This window comes from Neurospora crassa, linkage group II (genome assembly GCF_000182925.2).
Source record: "Neurospora crassa OR74A linkage group II, whole genome shotgun sequence".
In the NCBI taxonomy this organism is placed as follows: Eukaryota; Fungi; Ascomycota; class Sordariomycetes; order Sordariales; family Sordariaceae; genus Neurospora; species Neurospora crassa.
Genome location: NC_026502.1, coordinates 246039 through 269074, shown reverse-complemented (window position 1 = coordinate 269074; position 23036 = coordinate 246039). Strand labels below are relative to the sequence as shown.

The window sequence follows — 23036 nt, the reverse complement described above, 5'->3', positions numbered from 1 at the left end:
AACCCTACTACTACTACTACTACTGCGTAAGTCTCGACTGGACCTTGCTGAGTTCAACCAACCCCTGAGGTCAGGTACTTTGGCTTTTTGTCCTGTTCCCTATTTGGTGCTTCCTTTTTTTCTGTTGATCCTCTGTTTTAATTTCTTTTTCTTCTTCTTTTTTCTTGTTCTTCTCTTTTTTTCTGTTTATTTCTTTCTTCCCTTTTTTTTCCTATTTTTTTGTTCTTTTCTCTTTTTTTTTTTTTTCTCCTTTTCCAATTCGTGTATTCATCATCTACTTCTACCACTATAAGTTTGAATAGCGTGCGTGAAAACTCATTCTTGGTATCAATTACCTTGGGCAAAATGATTTATTGGTCTTACAACTAAGATGTTGTTATTCAGAAGCTCTTGTCCGTTGAACAGTGTTTATGTTTAGGAGATATGGACGGCCATGGGCACAGACAGTGGTATACTAGAATAGGTAGTGGTTGGTAAGAGTAATAGTGAGAACAGACTTGATGAATTACGGGGTTGCAAATCAAAGCATACTCACTTCTACTACGCTGCTGCTAGCTCTGACATTCTAAATACATGTGTACCGTCTACTCTTTTTTATTATAACAACCCGCTGTACGTCTCTCTCACGCTGCTATCTAATATACCTATCTATCCAATCTCTAGGCATCCATACCAACCTAGAGGTCCCTCTCCTAAAAGCCCCCTCCCTCCGGTTCCGGTTGTTTCCTAATAACCTTCAACTCACCCATCCAATGTTTACCTGCCCATTTACTGTCTTCATTTTGCTCACCACCCTCTTGATCATTTCCACCAGGAGACCCATCATCCGCAGTCACGGCCGTAGCCTTTTGTTTTCCCTTTCCCTTGTCCTTGGAACAATAACTCTTACTACTCCCTCCACCACCAGTCAAACGCCTGAACTTCTTGAGCTCCTCAATCACATCCTTCATCTGCCCCAATTCCTCCTGCGTAGGACGGCGCATGTCTTTTCTCAAGAGGTTTCGCTTGCTTGCGCTAGTTTCTCTCTCTGGCTTTGCTGCGTTGCCAGTGTTTGCCTCGCTGTCTTGTCCACCAGCACCATCACCACCAGCCATTCGCTCGCCCGAGAGACTCCCATTGTTCTGGCTTTCACCGTGACCGTCCAACCCACCATGCCCATCCCGGGAAACAGAAGACGTAGACGAAGAAGCCGGAAAGACAACATCCCCGAAAAGACCGGCTTTCCAAGCTGACCAGAATACATAGCATCCTGCTCCTACTCCTTTTCTCCCCGCCGCCGCTGCCCTCGCTTGACTGTCCGCAGCTTGACGTACATCTTGTTCCATCTGCCGCCGTACGATTTGATCAGGTTGATATAATCGTTCACCCTCCATTTCACCCCCTTCCCCCCCTCCACCCCCTTCACCCGCCGCCTGCGGAAGAGACTGTGTCGGCACCCCCGCCCTCACCATACTCGGTGTTGCAGCCATGATGGGACCAAAGACTCGTAGTAGCTCATTTCGCTCGAAATCACCGGGACCACAAGGACCTTCATAAGCACTAAACACACTAGAGGCATTGAAAGTACTGGAAGCATTGGGACTAGCAGTTGGGGACCCAGCAGAACCAGCATGGCCAGCAGCTGAGGGATCCGCCCTATCGCCAGGGTCACGGACGCTGTTCGGATACAACCACAACACGCGAGAAACGAGGAAATTATAAGTGTTGATGGAGGCTTGCTTCTCTTGGGGGGAGAGGAAGTAGGGGAAGGAGGTGTAACAGGGGGGAACAGGGGTTAGGAGGTCTGGAGTTTCTGCTGGTGGTGGTAATGGGGTGGATGGGGGAATGGGCCAAGCCGTGTAGGCGGGTGGTTGGGGGAGTAGGGAGTTGGCTCGTCTCTGTATCTGTTCTAGTAATGGGGGAAGCGCTGGTAGTTCTCGGGCTTGTTCTCGTGAAGGGTAGGGGGATTGCCATGGATCGTATAGATCCTGAACTGATGGTGATGCTAGCTGAGACGAGGACGCGCCGTTGTTGTTGAGCCCCGGTCGGCTGTGACCTTCATGATGATACCCAACGAACACCTTGGTCTTCCCAGACGCCGCCTTGGAGATGGATGTCACGTTGATCGGCTGATTCCAATCAAGGTTTTCATGCGCCCGGCGTTCAACTTCCTGTGGCCATTTCTGGTGTCGGGACTGTAGCACCGCTCGGACCCATGATGTCTCGGTGCCTAGTCGGTCCAATTCTGAGCCGTGTTGCGGTTGTTGCCGCCGGGACCTTGTCGTACCGTTGTTGTTGGCATTGACATGTCTCACAGCGGACGAAGTTGATGGGCCGCTTGTGCCGTGGCTGTTGCTGCTGCGAGTAAATCCCCCAAATGTGTGAAACTCCTCAGTAGCACCGCTATTGAGCAAAGCTTCAGCATCAAAATCCTCTAACGTTTGGCCCTTCCCTTGCTTCTCACGCAGGTCCGTATCAAATTCGAGAAAGATCTTGCGCAGTCCGGTAAGCAGCGGGGGTGGATGGCGTGATTGGACACGGCGATACTCTGCCCTCAGCTTGGCGATTGTCTGTTCCTGAAACCATGCAGCTTTCAACAATCCCTTGAGTCTCTCGATCAAAGGCCCGGTAGAGTACCGCGGGATGTGCGTCAGGGTCAGAGAACTCAGCCAGGGGTTCATTTCTGGATGAAAGGGGTTGGGAAAGACTAGGTCGGCTCGAGGGAGGAGGAAGGTTTCGGCGAACCATATCTTCTCCAGGGCAGATAGATCATCGAATCCCACCAGTGAGGGTAGATTTGTGACCAAGGAGTGATGGATACGTAAGATCTGCAGGTTAGAAAAGACAGGGCGGAACAGATGAGAGAGACCTAAAATGCCGGCTAGCGCCTGGGTCTTGCAGCCAGACACCGATGATGGCACGGCCCTGGAGTCGTGGTAGTACTCGTTGAATCGAGACATGTCGGCTTCAGTCATACACAGCATGGAGTCGCATTCAAAGCGCTGCAACTGCTCGAGCCCAAGCTCCATGAATGACTTGAAGCCTTCGGCTGTGATCATAGGATTCTGATTGAGGTAGAGATGAGTGATGCCCCAATGGGGACGTTGGTAAATCTCGAGATTATAAATCGACAAAACAGTCTTCTCCAAGCAGATGGCTTTGATGACAGCATCAAGCGAGTCATCAAAGACTCTCCTTCTTACTATTTCAGACTCTGGGACGGTGTCGAACGGGTTTGCCCCGAATACATATTCGGGGCTGTCCTCATGGTACCTCCGGGGATGATACAAACGCAAGTCCTCGGTCCAGGGTGTTTCGTGAATGAAGAGACCCATCTCGCTCGAGCATACAGATCCTTCCAGTTCGTGACGATAGCCGCGGCCAACACATGAGCATGATCCATCATCCTCACGTGTCCCGAGCCGCCGAGAACCCCAGAGGCCATGCTTCGCGACAGCTTGGAGACAACGATCGGACAAGCGGTTGTTGGAGAGATCCAGACTCCACAACCACTGCCAAAGTTGGTCCAGGATTTTTGCAGCGTTCGAGTCTCCCATATTGTGGCCGGTCGCCCTCAGGATGCGTAGGCTGTGCATATTCTTGAAGACCGGCAGGGCGTGTCCACCTTGATTGTAAACCCGAGAGTCATCAAAGTAGACGACTTTCCGGAACTGTTCACGGTCAGGCCATTGAACTCGCAGCCCATCACACGTGACGGCAGCCACGACATAGGGTTGGGTTAGGATTTGGCTAACGCTGATCTGGAATCTATGTTCGTGATCACTTGGGGGAGGACAATCAATCATGGTCATACAGCGCACGTTGGGGAGCCAGGAGGAGGGCACGTAACGATCGAGCATGGATGGCCAGTCCCTGATGCGTGGAGTGAGGGCGAAAACCAGGGAACGGGTGCTCAAACGGGCATTAGGAACGGTACGCGTGAACAGTTCGGTTCTCGAGATTCCCCCATCCAGCCTGTCAGTTAGCTCGTCGAGGGCGTAGCACATGGCAAACGGATCGGTCCAGAGCCGGGGGAGGAAATAATCGCAAAAGTGCCTGGACACACGGCAGAGTCGGGCATAGTCCCGAATCGAGATGGAGGGGCCAACCAGCTCCAGCCAGTCCAGCGTCCTGGTAGCCTCCTGGTATGACGGCAGGCCTGTTTCCGGCATATTGACTGTTGATGGATGTGATGTTGATATTAATTCAATGTACTGCCCGGGAGTAGCAAGTCGTAGGATTGATGGATTTCCGGAAAAAGAGATGTTGAGCCATTTCCGGGAGGCGGGAGATGCTGGACAGCATGAGTCACGTTATTGGTGGCTGCCGGCGATGGTGTTGGTGGTGGTGGTGGTGGTGGTGGTGGTGGTGGTGGTGGTGGTGATGGTGATGGTGATGATGGTGGTGGTGAGGGAAGGTTGAATGAGGCGATGCACAAGATGGCCAAGCAGGAGCAGGGCAGTTCATCCCAATGCGGCCAAAGCTGTTAGAGATTCACGGAGAGCCACATACTAGCACTAACAGCTATTACTCTACTGTCTACCTGCTGTGCGCCTGCTTGGCTTCCATCCCGTGAGCCGGTGTTAAGCGACAGGGCACCAAACTTGCATTAACTGTCAGCATCACCACCACTCCACTCCTTCTTCCACGGTTGTCAACACACATAAGCAAAGCTTTTAAAGGGAACTGACTGGAAATCTTCACGGAAGAGCTCCTGCCGTCGGATAAATTGTTAGGAAGAGCGCAGCACTAGTACCTATGTCGATAGGTACTCAGCGTGCCTTCCACCCTAACACACCCTACACTAGCAATTAACCCCTCCATCTGCCAAGTGGAATTACTTCAAGCCACCATGCCCCGAACAACCAACACGGCAACTGCCCCTCCATCACCACTGCAACAACACCGTTCCGGGCCACCTACCCGAACGGAACCGACGTGAACCACAGCTAAGCTAAGCGGAGCGAAAGAGAGAGAAAACACATGACCGTGTGGCTCTGGGAGCACCCGTGTCTGTGTTACCCCTCACTTCACTTGACATTTTCCATCTTGACAGGCTGTCACCACCGTAGCCAGCTTCCTCAAGCCTCGCACGCCTCGTCACACCCTCCATCTTTTGTTGTAATACGCTACTATGGTAGTGCCGTATCCGGCCTGCTCGTTTTTCTAGCCAACCACAATTCAAAATTCACCTCCAGGGTAGGTCTCCCAAGTGGGAAAATGCCAAGAGAAGATGGTGGGCGATCAAAACCAGGATGGTGATGGATATCTCTACACAGTATGTATGGTAGTGTACACCATGATACGATGCCTCTTTTCTGCGTTATGAGTGGCCAGCCTCACGAGGAAGGGTCGGTGTTGGTCCTGTCCCACACGCCATCCTTGACGTTCGGTTACTTACTTATCCTTGGAGGTCATCATCCGACGGACCCCGTCGTTACAGTACTCCATCCGTTAAGTACATATACACACCAAAAACCAAGAACCGAGTCACCGGAACGTACCAAGCGCTGTGCGACCCAGTTCAGTTGCGACCTCGAGCGAGGCCTTACACTAGAGGAGCCCAGTCCAGTGACGATCCATACTCTAGAACTAGACCCCGTGAGAGCTGAGCCTTCCGTTCGGTCCAGATTGCTACTCTACCCGAGGCGAAACCTGCCTTAATTGTTGGTTGGTTGGTTGCACCCGTCCATCTGTTTCTTCGTTTTCTCGTTCCTCGTTCCTCAAATGCTACCAACTGCCAACTTGTACTCAGTCATCTACCTAACCATCGTAGGAGCCGACCACGCCGCACGTTCGACCGGCCAGCGGCACCGTACAGTGCAGCATTAACACGCAATCGCAGTCGCACCTACAAGTCCATGCTACAACTGACGGCATCCCAAGCCCGGTTGCCGAAACCCATGTCATCCAAGCTCCCCACCGGGGCGTTATACTTAGTTGTCATGCAGATGGAGAAATAACACTTCTATCTCGTTTGCCGCCAAGTCGGGTAATAACACTTGCTGCATCTGTTGGTAAAATAGCTTCCTCGTGTTGGTATCAGAGTTATCGAGAGGTAACCTACAGCTAACAGAGCAAGCGCAAAAAAAGTAACACGTAGAAAATAATTCGGGGTCCTACCATGGATATGATCGGCGATCAACTCTGTGTGGAAAAATGATGGCATGATGGATGGAAGAAGAAACGACGAGAGTCTGGGGAAAGAGGACCCCTCCTCTCTCTCTCAGCTTTGCTCGGCTGGCAAGTATCGGAATTCGCATTCCCCTCCTCCTCCTATGAGCTCCCCTCGACTACTACCAGGCAGCCTGCAAATCACTGGCATCCGCACCGGCGACCTGTCAGTTTCCATGTTTCCGATCTTGGTTATCACCGAGTCCTCGCCAAGAACGATAATCATTCTCATGCCATCTATCGCCATGCATAACAACAGAAGACCCCTTTCGGCGGCTTTTGACTGTTCATCATTTCCCATGCATGAGGCTACTACCTGTGGATGATCACTGGACCCTGTAACTCAAAGGCTCTTACATGAACGATATGTGGACAATCTAAAGGTTTCAGAATTGCATGAACCTACATCTTCCGCAATTCGCACATAAGCCGGAATGCGGCATACAGATCGGCAAAGATGGCTTTCCCAAAAGGACGAACAAAGTCAATCGAGGTTTGACTCACTGCCAGTTTGTGGTGTAATGTAAGCTACACACCATTGCCACTTTCAACTTTGGACTCTCCAGTACCCCTCCTCGGCAAATCCAGGCACACAACAGACACAGCTGCCCGTTTTCCTTGATCGAACGAGGGGTTAATTCTGCTGTCCCAGAATATATGTAGGTACGTGATGAAGTGATTGATCGCGACCTATGTAAAAAGGTTGCAACCACTACCCGTGATTCCCCTTTCACTACCACCATGTCGACCGGAATGACCGATTATGCAGGTCCAGGACAAAAAAAAACAGTAGGGCGCGGGTACCTGCAACAACAACATCCGGGTGGCCTTACTGATCCATCTGAGGAGGCGATTCCTTCCTTTGACAGGTGGCTTATTTTGTGTACCCACACCCACACAACAACAACAGCGGGAATGTCTTTGAACATCGGTTAGAAGTATGGGGTAAATGTGGTAGGACAAGATCTCTGCTGTGATCAGACCCAATTGATAAGTAGACAGCCTCAAGATGCACCTCAGGAATGGGCAATTAAATCCTTCTTCTGGATGAAGCTTTTGTTCCATCAATTCGCAAGATTGACCAGAAAGTGTCAAGTTTCGCAGAAAGGCGGTAAGTGATAGAATACTTACCTACCTCTACTCATTGGACCTATGGCCGGTGATGGAATTGGACCCGTGATTTGAGGGTACGTTAACCTGCCTGTTCGCTGTACTTAGCTCTACTGAAAAAGCAAAACTTCAATCACAGGTTCACGATTAGGCTTGGTGTGCTGAAGTGGACCTATCAGATGCGTTCCATGGTAGGTAGGTTAGAGGTAGCTTATCACCGAGGTACCTCTATGTCGGGTGTACCTAAGGTAGGAAAAAAGTGAGAAAGAACAAGCGACTTATGCATGATGACCTAGGTAGCGTAGGTACTCTAGCCTTTTACATCACAGAAATACCAAATCCGTACTCTGAGCAAGCCATACCAAACTTTGAATGACAGGACAGACAGATCGATGCTCTCGCTCTTGCTTACCAGCAAAGTTCGGAATTGGGATTACTACTCTCTTCTTGCGACGCGCCAGGCACTACCTCACTAAAGGTGTAGGTACCTCTACCTGGTGAGTGAGTGAGTGCCTAGAAGAAGAAGAAAAACTCCCCCATTCACATGCCCGGTTCATCGCCACCAAACCCACAAAGTCGAGTCCCTCGTCTCAGCTCGCCATCGGAACCTACCTATCTACAATAGATCTCTAGAGACCTCTCATCAGGTATGTAGTGTAACAGACTGGATAGAACTAACCCCTTTCCATCAACTTTTCATTCCGTCCAGTTCCCCACCGCATGCATGCATGCATGCACACAAGAAATATGCAAAATGCCGATCTGGCAGCGACTTAAGGGTAACCCAAGCCCAGTCAAACAACCTTATAGGGCCGTCTGAGTCTGGTCCAATTTTCTTTTCTTGGCAAGCATGTAGCATAGTAAGTACCTCCAGGCAAAACTTCCTTGACATGACAGTTTGAGACGGGAGAGATGGATCTCAATCTCTTACCGGCAGTAGTTTTTTTTTTTTTTTTTTTTTTTTTTTTTCTCGGCTTCCTAGGTAGAGGTAGGTTTAATCAAAGTACTATCGCCGAAAGGAGAGAACTGAGAAGAGCGAAGCAAAAAGTAAAAAAGCAAAAAAAAAAAAAGAGCTCCCACAAAAAAAAAAAAAAGCAAACCTAAGTGAGGTATGGATACCTACCTACCTACCCAAGGATATGGTTGGACCCCTCCCTCCTTCGCAGTGCATTACCTAGTAGTTTGCCTCTTAGGTTATTTTCCTTTTTCTATGTATGTATTATGTACTCCAAGATTACAACACATAATTACCGCCGGCAGTAGTCTACACTACTATGCAGTAAACTACACTTACTAGTACTATGTATATGTAGGTAGGTACCCTCCAGCTTTCCAGCTCTCTAGTATAGGCCTTTAGTGCAGTCACCGTTCGAACCAAGAACCCGGAAAGCCGGGGAGCCGGAGAGCCGCGACGAGTAAGAAACCAAGTGTAGACTACTGTACCCTCTAGTGAACTTAAGCCGCTGGTTGCTAGAAAATGATGACGACCGATTGGACAAAACCCGCCTCCAAGTGTACTCTTCCATGTCAGTCTTCGTCTTCTTCTTTTTTTCGGCGCTATTACTTCTAGGGTAGGCTGACGACCACCCACCCGACTGGGAAACTCCACAAGGAAGCTGACAACGAATAAACTCCACAACATGAAGCTCACAAGGCCTAGGTAGTTCTAGTAGGTGTTAGGTGTGTGTGTGTGTGTGTGTGTAGAGGTAGGTAGAGGTAGAGATGGATAGAGGCAATTCAAGTTTGAGGGGGACTACTTACTTACCTAGGTACCTAAGTACTATTGACAGCGAATGGCCACTCATATTGAAGTTACCTCTACGAGCGGCAACATTACCCGGCCGAAACGGTTCGAGTCTCGACATTCTCTCGCTCAGTGACTGCTACATCAACCCATTACCGGTAAGTAACGGTGCACTACCTACCTACCCCCCTCCCAAAGAATTTTGTCTCGGGCAGATATCGAAAAATTGCGGGGTGCCGTGTGCCTTGCAGTTGCCCAGACGGTGTTGAGAGAACTGAATCTGAGACACAGGGTTTTTACTTGTAGTGGTTTTGATAGCTGCCCGGTTGTGATAGTTTGCCCCCCACCGTCGTACGTCGCCTTGATCGTACGACGTTTGGTTGTTTAGCCATTGGTCGTTCCTTCCTTCCCGTGGTTACTTACTTGCAAGGAACTCCTTGGTTTTTGGGAAAGAGTGGACCTGAAATACAAAGCAGACTGCAAACCAAGCAATCTCCCACGTTGATTGAAATAGAAGAAGTCAAGGTGACAAAGTGGCCAATCGGTTTCGACTTTAGTTGGTAACATTATACTCATTTGGAAATTGCTTTTTCCTTTGTTAGGTAGAGGTAGTTTAAGTTTCCACTTTGCTTTTCCTTCCCCTCCTAAGTAGCCGAGCCGGCCCAAAGCGAGCCCCTCCTTCCCATTAGGGCGCCCTTTCCCATCCACACAACTCCCATCTGTGGATCCGTTGCCCCCCCGGGTATATGATCGCCCGCGGCTGCACCAGGTGTGTTACAGTACTTGTGATTAATACATGGTCTTCGTTATGGAGACCCAGCTCTGTCTCTCGCTCTCGACTGATCTCACACATTAGATAAGGTATGAAGCCTCCAAACGCCCCAGATGATAGGATGCAGTGTTGCAGTGGACAAAAGAGATAAGCAAAAGCCATGCCAGCTAAACAGAAAAAAAAAAAGCCTGTTGGAAGCATAGCACGTTGAGTGCGCCGCCGACGGTCGTGATATAGAAAAGGGGTATGTTGCGATAATGAAACAAATTGCTGCGTGAAAAATAAAAGCAAAACAGCAGCACCAAAAAGTAGTAAAAGAAAAAGAAAAAAAGAAAGAACAAAGAGAGAAAAAAAAAAAGAAGAGAAGGAAGAAATTAATCAGAAATAAAAAGACTCCAAACGCCTGGTAGGTTGATGCAAACAGCCTAGGCGTGATGCTCGGATTTGGGCTTCTTATTCCGTCGAGGAATGTTCTTCAGCTCCTCTTCCAGAGCAGCCTTGGCCTTGGGAGCATATTTGACGCCCTTCATCTTGGTGGGCCGTGGCTTGGCGTGGAGCCCGAGATGTTGTCTTCTGTTATCCGGTCGGTTGAACTTCTTGTCGCAGAAGCTGCAAGGATACCATACTGGGACTTCCGAGTGAGCACTGTTTTACGCTGTTAGCTTGGCCCTGTGTGTTATACATTTTGGAAGTGGGATGACTTACTTTGTCTTGTGTCTCTTGAGATGCTCCGATCGCCTGTATGTTTTCCCACAGCCTGGGTAATCGCAGATGTTGGTTCCGGCAGAGACCCTCTGGATGGGGTCAATGAGTATCGACCCGGGCCCATATGGGTTGTGTGATTCGTTCTCTGGCTTGCCTTCTCCGTTCATGTGCATGGAGGGGCGGGGAGCCAAAGGGGCATCGCGTTGGACCATTTGGAGGGCTGTGGTTTTTTGCCGAGCCTCCTCGACATAAAGCTGTCTCTTTTCTGTGGGCGAAGGATACGAGTGTCCACCAGCCGACATGGGAGACATGTCGCCTTCTTGTTTTACTCTTGAGGCTGACCGGCAAGAACTTGACGATGGCGAGAGAAATTTGCTGAAGATGGGGCTTTCCGCCTGTTCCCAGACAGACCACGCATCGTATGTGTTGCCAGGTTGGATTGCCTGTACAGCAGGGCTGGGAGCCAGAGGTGAAGGAGCCAAGCCATTGTGGAACGTGTAGTAGTCCATCTGCTGAGGTGATGTGAAATGGGTTGCGACATCATTGTAGTATTGCATTGGGTGAACGTTGTTGTTGACTTGGGTTCGAGAAGGTGTAAGAGGCATTCCGGGTGCGAATAAATCGGAGCCATCTCCAGCTTTCATGTTGAGTGGAAAGTAGGCAGACACGGAAGATGGCGGCGGGGTGAAGACATTGTCCACCGCAGGGGCGAAAGACGACGGGCCGAAGTCCATTGAGTTGTGGCGGGCAGGCGTGGACGAGCCGGATGATGGCGTGAACGGGCCGTTGGAGGCAAAGGAGTAGGAAGACCTGATACCGGTGAAAGCAGAAGACGGGTAGTCGAGAAAGCCAGCGTCGTGGTGGTGGTGGTGGTCCATGTCCAGATGCAAGTCGCACATGGAGAGTGCGTGGGTGACCATGTTGATAATGATGAATATTGATGTAGAGGTATGTAGACTGGTTGGTTGGTTGTCCAAAGTATCGTGGTAGCAAAGACGGAATGAAACAAAACAATGAGTGGACGAGGGGTCACAAGGGGAAAGCAATGGAGGTGATTTCCTTTAGTTATACAGCAATCCAGAGGAGGAGATCGTCAAGAAGCGTGCTTGACCCCTTAGACATCTGGGGAGAGGAAGTGTCGGAGGAGGGAATAGTCTTGTCAATATAAAGGGAACTTGGGAGTAGGAACCGCAGGGGTGGGAATGTTTGGCATGGGACTTTTTGGCTGTGGACCTGACTAGACCTAGTACTGTAGTGGTTGTAGTGTAGGTACACGAGAGGTAGAGACCAGCTGCAGGGTAGGGGTGGAAGATCTGACTGGGGACAGCCTGAGAAGGACGGGAGATGTGTGTGCATGTTGCTTGCCTATTTCGGAGAAGCGGCCAACAAGTCACACTACCTAGCTTGACCACTTTGGTTTGGCACGGGAATTTGACGGTGCAGTGGACTAGTAGGTACTAACAGTAGAATACTACCTCTACCACGCGGAAAATTGGCCGAGCAGAGAAAGTGTTGGAGCTTTGAATCAAGTCCCACCCATTGTAGGACATGATCAGAGCCAGGGCTTGCTACTGTACACGGCCGGCTGGATTGGGACACTGCAGCCCAGCTCTCTCTGAGGCCCGCCCTCCTGGTCCCTGTCTGTTTGGCTGCCACTGGCCACTACATCGAGGTAGAGGTAGTATGAGTGATGGATGTATGGAGGTACAACTTTCGGTACCTGCCTGGGAAGAAACACTTGCATACGGCAAAGTAACCATCCTCACCTACCCATCATGCAAATCCGGGGGTTCTTGATGCAGGGGTTGATCTGAAGGAGAGTGTACCTTGCCTACTATCTGGAGCAATCGTCGAGTAGACCAAGACATGCAGCATCTGTAATATTGAGTGTCTGTGGGTAAAGGTGTTGCTTGGAATGGTGCTGGGGTGCTGGAGGAATGAAGAAGCCTTTGCCCCAACCAGTCTTGGATCCGGCTCATGAGGATCGACGCTTGTCGCCAGTTACCTCTGGCGATTTCAGCCGATTGTTGGTTCTCCGAGATAACAGATTACCTACTGTTGGTATCTGTGTTCCTGATGTCGAGTGACTGGAGTGTGTTGGGACTTTCCACATCCGGAAGAAAACGCCCACGACGTCAACACGCACTGATGGACGATGGACATTGGGGTCGAAAGCGTTGGTGGTGGGTGCCGTACACTCAGTTGTCAGTTGTGATTCGACACTCGGCGAACCCGAATCTCACGGTGGTTGTCATCGGCACTGGAGGTGACATGGAACGAATGACGCTTGACACTAGTCTGGTAGCGTGATGAGGTGTAGAGGTGGCATGGTAGAGGGTAGTGTCGAACGAAGGAAGGAAGCCCTGGACAGAAGTGAGAAGGAAAGACTCGGTCGGGGATTGGTGGGTGTCGAGGAGAAATGACAGTGAGCCAATCGCAGCGCGGGATCTTACACAGCTTTCGCTGTTCACGCCATCAAAAAGCCACGGCAGCGGCCATCCTGACTGCGGAGGACCTGGGGCTTCAGTTCCACCAGCAAAGACCGACGCGCGCTGGAGATCTAAACGAAGAGCCACCTAGGGCACCGAGGGTCGCAGTCGTTCCTGCCCGGTTCCGTTGCCCGGGGTTGTGGACTGGCGGTTCGTGGAACCCCAAGCACCCACCACTGGGTCTGGGTGAGCGCGCGATCATCCAGTCTAGCAGGGGCAACGGGGTGACATTTTGACCCCACCTTCCCTAACAACCTTATTTTGACGTTGATCGCACTGTCCCATCTGTGACTTTTGCACGCGAGGCAAGTGGGACAGCAATCCTCGTTCGTCCAATCACGTATCCGGGTGACCTCGAGCCAGGTACGATTTGTGGAGAGGAGCCACTTTGTGCCTCTCGCGACCTCGACGACACTTGTCCGTTCGGGCACGAGATTGCCCTGGTCTTTCCGGTCCGTCACGGTAATCTTGCAGCGGCTTCACTCCTGCAACCAAACCCCCGCCTGGAGCCTCAACGTTTCGGGAGCATCATCGATCCTCCACTCCACTGCAAATGCATCAACCATTTCTTGCTCAGCCCTCGTTCACGATACCCTCAAAGGCTCAAATTAGCAGAGGAGACGGGACACTGACAAAGAGATCCATTCAGGCAAACACGGGCGCGACCGCCATCGTCCGCTGTCCATTGTCTACCAGCATCTTTCTTTTCTTTGAACCCCTCGGCGGATGCTGCTGTCCTGGCCGTCGACTGGCATCAACACTACACTAGATTCCAAACCAGACCCAGCCGGTGTCCGGACCTTTTTCACACCACCACCTGGAACCCCATCATATCCACCACTGCAGATCTTTTTAGATGCCGCTGCAAGTGCACGGACCTCTTGATCAATGTCACGGACCACGGGCCAGTGTGTCGAGGGCCGACTACGGGCTTGCGGCTCGCCGTTTTTCCGTATGCCGGAGTCCAACTCCAATGTCTGTCTTGAATGTCTCAAAGTCATCAAAAACCGTTTCTCCCTGTCCGCCTTTTTATCGGCCCTTAAAACTCATCAATCTCCCCGCGACTGTTCAATGGCCTGCACGACATCGAGATTCAACTTTTTTACTGATTTCCCTTACTTCCAACATCGATAGATGGATGACTTACTGACTGGCTGACCGACTGACTGACCAGACCTTGCAAAGTAGGTGGTGGTTTTAATTCGGATGCTTCATTCGAGATCCACCATACTGCCTCTGCCCTTCATCTCTCTCAGCCACACCTGGAGCCCAGTGTTTGCTCTCCTTCACAAACACAGTTGGCCAAGCTACCGTTCGGAAGTCACTCAGCCCCTTGTCACCAACACACACCTTCAACCCGTATTCAAGTGTTTTCTCCTCTCCCATTTCACGACACTACTCACCTCTCACGGTGTCCCCCAGCACACACACACACACACACACTCACACTCACGCAGGGGCCGAGGTGCCAAAGTGGCCTCCACATGGCAAATACTACAACCTTGGCTTACGACGGCATGGGAATTGCCATGCTTGCCTGGCCGATGGTTCGATTCTTGCCATTAGACGGCGGTATGTTTATTGTTTCTCTCTCTCCATTGGACTGCTGCCCTTGCACCCATCTCAACAGCAGGGGGTCTCACTAGAGAAGTCGGAACCCCCTTTCTGTTCCAGTCTGGTTCCTGCGTCAAGCAAAACCCTGATATATTTGAGCCTGGTCTTCGCTCGGCTTGTTCCGCGACAATCGAGGTTCATGTCAAACAGGAGCACAGCTTCTTTGAAGAGTTGGTTGCACATTTTCGAACAGGTGCATCACTCGCCGTCCGTGCAACTTGAATATTGATGTGACAATCTCATCACCATCCAGAACCCGCTAGTGTAGGTTCTCCTCTTCTGGAGTGTGCCGTTTACCCTACCCGTCCGGCCATATGACTGGTTGGCCTTCAGCAAGGCAGACTTCACTCCCAGAGACGGAAACGGCGATATACCTGTTCCTGCCTGATGCGAACTGCTGCAATGACCATCCGTTGATAGCCGCCGCATGGCAAACATCCGGCGCAGGAACATCTCCTAATCGGTCTTCCTGCACACCATCTAGCTCAACAGGCTGCCTCATAGCGTCGCAGGTTGACATACCTGGTATAACCTGAGGTACATATACGACATAATTGACAAGACACCGAGGTCTCATGTTTGGAGCTTCACCGAGTGGGGCATATCGCTGATTGCTTTGTTCAGATATGGCATCATGGTGCCGACCAGAGTAGTATCCATGGTCCAGACCTTTCTAGGTTGTTGAATATCAGCGATAGAGCCACCTCGGCGAAAGCCTCCAACAGATTCAAGAAAGTGAGGGTTTGACGAACCGACAGTGTGACGAACCTTTAAAAGAAAAAAAAATTTAAAAATAAAAAAAATAAAAAAAATACTGGATAGGTGGATCGGGCTGGACGGCATCATGGTGTCCAAATGACATATAAGCCACTTGCAGACCGCCTCCAGGCTGTCCTTTATGAGGCTCCACAAGCGTGTTACACGGATCTCGTGCCCCTGGTAAGGCGGGATGCAGCTTTGGGAAATGTCAAGTGCGCCATGGGGGTGTTTGGCACGTGTACGCCGCGGTATTCTTGCTCCATCAAGTGGTGTAACATGGTCGAGGCTTTCGGATGCATGCCTGCTTCCGTCACAAAGGTTGCATGGTACTGCATCCGAACGACGTTGAAGAAGTGGGTGCAATAGTTCCTGCATGGTGCAGAAGACGACGACGACGACGACATACATCGTCCACAGAAGCTTGTTCGAAACCCTGGGCCACGTTTTCTTGGACTATTTTGGGGGTCATTGGGTGCAAAACCGTTAGTGTTGGCGTCCCAAGTGAGCAGCGATTATCAGCATGTTTGACGCCTACGAAAATAGCTTCATTAGTAAACCTGCGCCAGACCCCTTGTTGACTGTCGAAGGAGTCCATTACCTCTCGGGGGCCCTCGCCGGATCTGGTCCATGATGCGCAACGAAAAGTAGCACATCTGGCCAGGATTCGAAAAGGCGGACATGACGTGCGACAAACTTGAGTCCCTGCTTTTTGGTTCTGCTCCGTCTTCCTCTTTCTCGAACCAACCCAACACACGCGCGTCTAGCTCCCCACAGTCCCCTGCTTGACCAGGTTCACAGCAAGCAACCCCCCCGCAGCCGCGATGTTTGCTTCCACTCCTACCCCAAGCAAGCGAGCAACAAAACCCCCCTGGTAGTCTATCAGGACCCTGTTGCCACCAGGTTCACATAGGTGTATCTCTCACTTCTCACTTTCCGTCTCTGGTTCGCTACAACAAAGCAGGTTTAGATGGAAATCGTATTGGGCTCGGGACCGAAATACACGGGAAACCATGTGCCATTATGACGCTCTCCAACATCCATGGTCAAGCCTCAAGCGAGCTTACAGCTTCCTAGTTTGTCTTCTGTTTCGTTTACTGATCCTTCCTTTTCTCACTCTGACGCACACTCTGTCCTTTGCCCCCCCCCCCCCCCCCCCCCCCCCGCCCCCGAAAAAGACGTTGCTTGTCTTTTGGTCCCGTTGATCTGAGCTTCCTCATGCATAGAATATGGCTTCCATGCATACTTCTAACCCTGGCGGCGCCCCTTCATCTCTTCCCCGGTGGTTTAATCTTGAACCCTGCCACTGAGTAATCTCAGTAGTCATTGTTTCCATATCATGTCATTCGCACACCGAGTTTTCGTCCCGCTCGAGGTGTGCGCGGCCTTGACGAACGGCTCAAACACGGCTACCCATGTGTGTATGGAGCCACCTTTACCACTTCGACCGTAACCAGATCCCAGGGTCGAACGGCTGTCTTACAGGTTCCCAGCTCACATGGCATGCTAGGATAAATGGCGCCACTGACACCACAGACGGGAAAGTCTTGACATTTCCAGGATATTGCCGCAAAGAGTAGCAAGATGGTCAAGTAGGGAATGGAGGCAAAGACTATTGGCAAAGCTTTACCTCGTTAACGTGCTGGTGCTGACAAGATGAGGAGCTGATAAACAAGATGATGAACAAAGAGTCAAGAAAGGCTATGTAGCATGTAAGGATGATTGAATGAGGATTTCCCGGCCCGCACCACGTGCTCACCGGGCAGTCTATGCTGTTTCCGGCTGGATAAGAATATCACATCGATGATAGCGCTACCTCTACTGACAAACCTATCGTAGTAGAGGCATTGGGCGTGCTGGTCCACATTCTCTTTGCGGCATCACCGAACCAATAAGTATCACTTCCGGACCTAAACTACCCACAGTCAGCCCCAAAGTCCAAGGGACGACAGCCCGTTTACTACGTTCAAGGGAATGATGGGCAGCAGGGGGGCCACGATGGATTCGCATCCGCAACCTAGAGCAATTCAGAGAGGGGAAGCAGTGAGTGATATGAAGGCTTCAATAAGTCAGTGAGGGGAAGTAGGCTACCTATTGACGCTTAAAAGTAATTTTTTAGGTATTTCTTGTGTTATGTGTGATCTGAGATATGAGATATGACAACTTAGAAACCATGGCTGAAAGGGTCTGAAGAACGATGATAGCCCAAGACAGAAGGATCTAGAGAAAAGAGAGACTAGTCGTAGTAATTGTAGATTTTTTCCCAGAAGAAGAAGATGATGGGGGGGGGGGGGGGGGAAGAAGAAAAAAGACAAGAAATCTTGGCTTGTCTGCATTGACACGGCCGTTTGCTCCGGTTCTTCGTCCACAACCACGTGCGTAGGTAGACTAGGTTCACTAGGCTCATTAGGCTCATTAGGCTCACTACCTAGGTAGAAGTAGGTAAGGTATGTAGAGGTATGTAGGTATCAAACAAGCGAAGCGAAGCGCCATCATGTTATGTTTCGTTTCATAAAGGTGGGTAGGTAGGTAGGTATCTAACCATCTAACCATGTCTAATAAAGCAACTAAGGAAAGCAAAGCAAAGGAATAAGGTAGGTAGGTAGATACAGCCTCCATCGCACGCCTTGCACGCCTTGCACGCCTTGCACGTCTCGAAAGAAACCACGTGGGTGAGTGATGAGAATGGTAAGGTACGCTAAGGACGTCCGTGGCGCAGGGGGGGACGTAGCTTGGCTGCGTGCGGGCTCCGTGGTGTATAGTGCGTGTGGTGTTATTTTTTGCGCCAGGCGAGGATTTAGGACTATCCTATCTACGAATGTAAGGAGCTTTATTTTGGATGGCGGAGCTTGTTGTATGTTTGTTTGCTAGGTACCTACAAGTAGGTAGACCTGGGTGTCGTGTGTTGTGTGTGTCGTCGTGCGGTTCCGCCGACTCCGGTTCCGGTGGGTCGAGGTGGGTTGGGAATGGAACGGGAAGGACTTGGTGCTGGACTTGACTTGACTTGACTTGACATTACCTACTACCTCTACCTACTTGACTTGACTGGATTAGGTAGACTTGACTTGACTTAATTTGGCTTGACTTGACTTGACTTGACTTGACTTGACTTGACTTGACTTGACTTGACTTGACTTGACTTGACTTGACTTGACTTGACATTACCTACTACCTACTTGACTTGAGTGGACTTGACTTGACTTGACTTGACTGCTCATATGAACCGGATTCGGTAGTAAGGTAGGTGGCTGCCGAAGTGGTCGAAGAAGGAAGGAAGGAAGGAAGGAAGGAAGGAAGAAAAGAAATCGCGTGGCATCAGTACCTAGCTCAGGTTGAGATTCAGTGAGTGAGGCTCAAACTACCTGCATGTACATACGTACTTCAGCTACCACCTTTGATGATCTAAGCAGTGGTGTGATGGACAGACTGACAGACGGATCCACAAGAGGAAACTGGATCCAACACTCACTCACTCACTCTCACTGAACACGGCCCGAAGAGCTGAAGATGACGGATGGATTGGATGGGTGGATGAATGGACTCAGGTCCGTTTGCGCTTGCTTTTCTAGGTGCTGAGTGCTGAGTGCAGACGATGGATAGTTCGGTGATCTGGATTCCGGATTGAAGAGTGTTCTCGTGGGGAACATAACGGATCTGGTCACTGGTGGGCCTTTGATGGACGAGATGGAAATAATAGAAAGAACAGTAAGATGAATAGGTATGAAAGAGATGGACCAGATGAAAGAGATAGTCGAGACGACGGGCGTAAGGGGCTGGCCATTACCTGGTAGGAAGTGACGGGAGTGACAAGTTGGGAGTAGAGCTAGGTAGGTAGGAAGATAGGTACCACGTCGCTTGACCAAGGCCCTGTCCACTCCTGATGTTGTACTCTTTGAACAGGTGGATGAATGGATTGGGCGTTTGGTTACCTATGAAAGCGATAAATGTAATCAAAGGGATAGATACCTAGGTAGATAACTGGTCGAGACTTCGTGTCAATTGTCCAGCGTCTACATGTAGTGTCCCTACCCAAACACTCTCAAGGTGACTTCACTCGACACATCAACCACCCCTTCCTGCTCCTCCACTTATTCAGTTCAGTTACCACATCAACTGGCCAATACATATATGCACTGTCGATAGATAGTAGGTACCTACCTTGCTCTGTACTTGTCTACCTAGGTAATTACTCCAGTCACCATCCATCCATCCATCTATCCATCCTCCGCCCATCGGTATGTTCATCATCGAATCCCTAAACTTGACTACCCAAGGTACCTAAGGTAGGTAGGTAGTAGTTAGGTAGGTTAGGTACGGAACCAACAAACAAACACACGGACACTTAACGGGCTTCTATCCCTGCAGTGATCACCTAACAAACCTCATATGACTCCTGTACCCCCCTTACCTTGATTATTCATCTACCTAGGGTATTCTACGGATCCGTCACCACCCATTTTAGGTAGTTGAATAGTTTCATTAGGTAGGGTACCTACACTACCAGGTTTCCGGGTTTCCATGTTTCCAGGTTTCCAGGTTTTCAGGTTGATAGGCTGATAGGTTGATAGGCTGATAGGTTGATAGGTTTCCAGGTTGGTACGTAGGCTTACAGGTTGATACCTTCAGAGGTAGGGTGGGCTATCTGGCGGGACATGGTCGTTTCGTAAAAGATTTTGCAGAGCTGAGTACACACTGGATGTATGGAGTTTAGCGCGAGGAGTGCGGTGTATGGAGTGCAGAAGAAATGCAGAGTATGGAGTACAGAGCATAGAGCATGGAGTGTAGCGTATAGATTGCAGAGTATGGAATACAGAGCATAGAGCTAGAGTACAGAGCTAGAGTGTAGCTTAGAAGGACGGGAGTGTTGTTATCTGACTATCAGATGCAGATATAGGTAGGTAGGTAGGTAGGTAGGTAGGTAGGTAGCTAGATAGCTAGTCCCTTAATCGCGGGCGGTGTCAAGGGTAAATTGTATACAAGTAGCTAACTAACGATAAGGTCTTGTTCATTCATGAATGGTAAAACGGTAGGTATCAAGTCCTCTTCCATCCCCTTCTCTATACCGTCCTCCCTACCAAAATCACACTCCAGTAACGATAAATTAACTGTATGTACAATTACAAGTTCCATAACACCTACCATAGCCACCATGTTGATATCCCTTTCCTTCCGAAGCTTCAGTTATTGATTCTTAATTCTATACATTCACATAAGGTAGGTTCACATAAGGTGGGTACCATCCGTAGGTATAAACATCAACATCAACATCAACACTCATACTCATACTCATACCTGCTCATCTTCCAAACTAATCCGAATCAAACCACCCCCCGCTCTTCCCCCTCTTCCTCTCACTCCCCATCCCCCCGGCGTACTTCTCCTCCTCCTCCGCCCACTTCTCCCTCTCCATCTCTTTACGCGCCAAATACGCCCTCGCAAACCTCCACGCCTCCCAATCCGCCAAGTTCCACGCCTCCACCGCCTCGCGAATCTTGATTTCCTCTTTCGTCACATGAATCTTCTTGTTTTTATTGTCGGCTGCTCCTTCGCCATCATCCGAGGCAGCAGAGGACACAATCGTCTTGGCGATCGACAGCAGATTCGGTTCCAGCTTGAGATCCTGCTCCGTAGGGACCGGGCCCTCTTTTTCGTCGTGCAGGGGAGGCAAGATGAAGTTATCCTTGGGTTTATGGATTTCGCTCTCGATCTTCTCGGTGGCGTCGTCGTGTTTGTGTTCTTCTTCTTTGGCCTTGTCTTTGGGGGAAGAGGCAGGAAGAGCAGGCAGGTCGAAACCAAAGTGCCAGTCGAGAATACCCTCGGGGGTATCGTCGCGCTCGGCGGTGAGCCAGAGAGAGCGCGCAGAGCCGTATTCGCCTGCTACAGCCTCCTTGAAGCGCAGGACGCGAGCGCCGGCGGGGACGGCCTTGCCTTTGAAGAGATCGGTCATGAGGTCGCCTACCCAGGCGTCGCGGACAGATTCACGGCGGATCCAAGGGACGGTGATTTGCTCGCGCATCGAAGAGAGGGATTGGATGGTGTATGGGTGGGGGACGGTGCCGATCGTGTACAGCGCCGAGCTGTTCTTGTAGTGTGCGGGCGTGGAGATCTTGATTGGGTGCGAGGTGGTCGAGCAGGGCACGCACTTGGGGCGGTTGGGCGGGCACGAGGACGGCAGCGGATTGTTGGCTGGGCAGGAAGCCAGGCGCAAGGCGACAGAGTACGAGGGCGCGATCATGTGCGTCGTGTGTTGAGGGAGAGGCTTGACGACCGCGATGCCCTCTGAGAAGAGGCTCTGCCAGGTCTGGTGCAGGTGCGCATTGATCAGCTCGTTGAGCGACTTGAGGCCGGCGACGCGGTCGCCACCAATTGTCTCGGCTACCTTGGAATAGAGCTTGAGGGCGGAGGCGGAGTAAAAGGCGAGTGAGGAGGGCTCGGTGTCGTCGATGGTGAAGGGGCCGGCTTCCTTGGAAGCACTGGTGGCCTCGAGGAAGTTCTTGGCCGTCTTGAGGTTGGGACTGGCGAGGGCGAGCTTGATGGCCTTTGCAACGTCCGCCTTGGGGCCGACGAAGAGACCATCGCCGAGATCCTTCCATCTAGTCAAGCCGGGGAACTCGCCGCGGCGCAGGTAGACCAACAGAGGATCGTCGTAGGCGCCCATGGGGAAGAGGAAGTAATGCGCCAGCAAGCCGCCGCCCATGTTCTCCCAAGCCAACCAGCGCATCATGTCCGTCTTGAGGGAGGCGTCCATTCCCTCGCTGCGGTGCTGCAGTTCCTCGTACATGGGGTTGTTCATAGCCTCGGCAGGGCTGAGAATGATGGGCTTGAAACCCTGCGCCCACCAGGCGCGGCGCCACGAGAGAAGGATGTCGCTCTCGACTTCCTTGGTGGCCTTTTCTCTTTCGATGGTGTTGTCATAGTAGACGTAGATGGGCGGGCGCTGGGCGAGCTCGGGCAGGAGAGAGCGGCTCTCGTCGAGGGTGACGGAGCTGCTGAAGGGGTACGACAGCCATTTCCAGTTGGCGTACCAGGAGGACTGGCCGTAGGTGTCGTTCTTCTGGCGCGGTGGCGCGTGGGCCGGTTGCTTGAACGGGTTGACCTTGTTCCAGGGGTTCTTGATGGAGTCGGGGATCGAGAGCTTGTGGTCGGCGATCTGTAGACTTGGGCCGGTCGGGATGGCGCTCGGAAGGGTGAAGAGAAGGCTGAAGATGGCGAAGAGGGAGACGGAGACGAGGAGGAGGGAGAGGTGCCGTGACCCTAGTCGAGGGAGTGGCCGTCCAAACAGGACGTATTGTCGAGGCATTGTGTTCGTATGTGCAGTTCGCGATTGATTGCGATGGCGTTATTTGCGACAGGTTGAAGTAAACAATATTCTGGGATTCTCGATTCGCGATTCTCGGAAGAACAGATCAAATCATTAGGTAACAAGGACACTATTAAGAAAAAAGAAGAGTTGGGAAACGAGAGTGTCGAAGAAGGATCCAATTCGATTAGAGATTGCTCATGGCTCGAGAAACTGAAAAGCAAGAAGCCAACGACGTGAACTGTCTATTGGACTATGGTAGGGTGTTGGTTGGAGGAGAGAGGCTGACAACTTGGAGATGTTCAGGAGAAGAGGTCAACTTGTGATACATAGCGGGCTAATTGTTAGTGAACGTCCCGCCCGCGATAAGGGGCAGCCGGGGGCGTTTTGTGG

General features: G+C 51.0%; 5 protein-coding genes across 5 annotated transcripts; 1 reads left to right on the top strand and 4 right to left on the bottom strand.

Moving 5' to 3' along the window:
• Positions 1-472: 472 nt before the first annotated feature.
• On the bottom strand, positions 473-4345 carry NCU03551 (hypothetical protein). Its single transcript, XM_950697.2, has one exon. The coding sequence runs from the start codon at positions 4149-4151 to the stop codon at positions 693-695; it is 3459 nt and encodes a 1152-aa protein (XP_955790.1). The 5' UTR covers positions 4152-4345; the 3' UTR covers positions 473-692.
• A 5222-nt stretch (positions 4346-9567) lies between these two features.
• NCU03552 (hypothetical protein) lies at positions 9568-11604 on the bottom strand. The gene is made up of 2 exons (XM_950698.2): positions 10485-11604; positions 9568-10424 (listed from the first exon to the last, which is right to left on the bottom strand). Exons 1-2 carry the CDS (start codon positions 11402-11404, stop codon positions 10205-10207), a joined length of 1140 nt encoding a protein of 379 aa, XP_955791.1. The 5' UTR covers positions 11405-11604; the 3' UTR covers positions 9568-10204.
• Positions 11605-13618: 2014 nt separating this feature from the next.
• Positions 13619-14459, bottom strand: NCU03553 (hypothetical protein; the record flags this gene model as incomplete). Its single annotated transcript, XM_950699.1, has 4 exons — positions 13619-13738; positions 13852-13950; positions 14121-14139; positions 14377-14459. The coding sequence occupies 4 exons, from the start codon at positions 14457-14459 to the stop codon at positions 13619-13621; spliced, it is 321 nt and encodes a 106-aa protein (XP_955792.1).
• Positions 14460-15221: 762 nt separating this feature from the next.
• On the top strand, positions 15222-15788 carry NCU10342 (hypothetical protein; the record flags this gene model as incomplete). Its single annotated transcript, XM_001728337.2, has 2 exons — positions 15222-15248; positions 15410-15788. 2 exons carry the CDS (start codon positions 15222-15224, stop codon positions 15710-15712), a joined length of 330 nt encoding a protein of 109 aa, XP_001728389.1. The 3' UTR covers positions 15713-15788.
• Positions 15789-20283: 4495 nt separating this feature from the next.
• On the bottom strand, positions 20284-22968 carry NCU03554 (hypothetical protein). Its single transcript, XM_951024.2, has one exon. It carries the CDS (start codon positions 22641-22643, stop codon positions 20652-20654), a length of 1992 nt encoding a protein of 663 aa, XP_956117.2. The 5' UTR covers positions 22644-22968; the 3' UTR covers positions 20284-20651.
• Positions 22969-23036: the final 68 nt, after the last annotated feature.

What these genes read in the sequence shown, in the direction of transcription:
- NCU03551 (XM_950697.2), bottom strand. Translation starts at nt 4,151, where the DNA reads ATGCCGGAAACAGGCCTGCCGTCATACCAGGAGGCTACCAGGACGCTG.
- NCU03552 (XM_950698.2), bottom strand. Translation starts at nt 11,404, where the DNA reads ATGGTCACCCACGCACTCTCCATGTGCGACTTGCATCTGGACATGGAC. An exon ending in CTCAAGAGACACAAGACAAA is followed by an intron (nt 10,425 to 10,484) that starts GTAAGTCATCCC and finishes AGCGTAAAACAG; the next exon opens with TGCTCACTCGGAAGTCCCAG.
- NCU03554 (XM_951024.2), bottom strand. Translation starts at nt 22,643, where the DNA reads ATGCCTCGACAATACGTCCTGTTTGGACGGCCACTCCCTCGACTAGGG.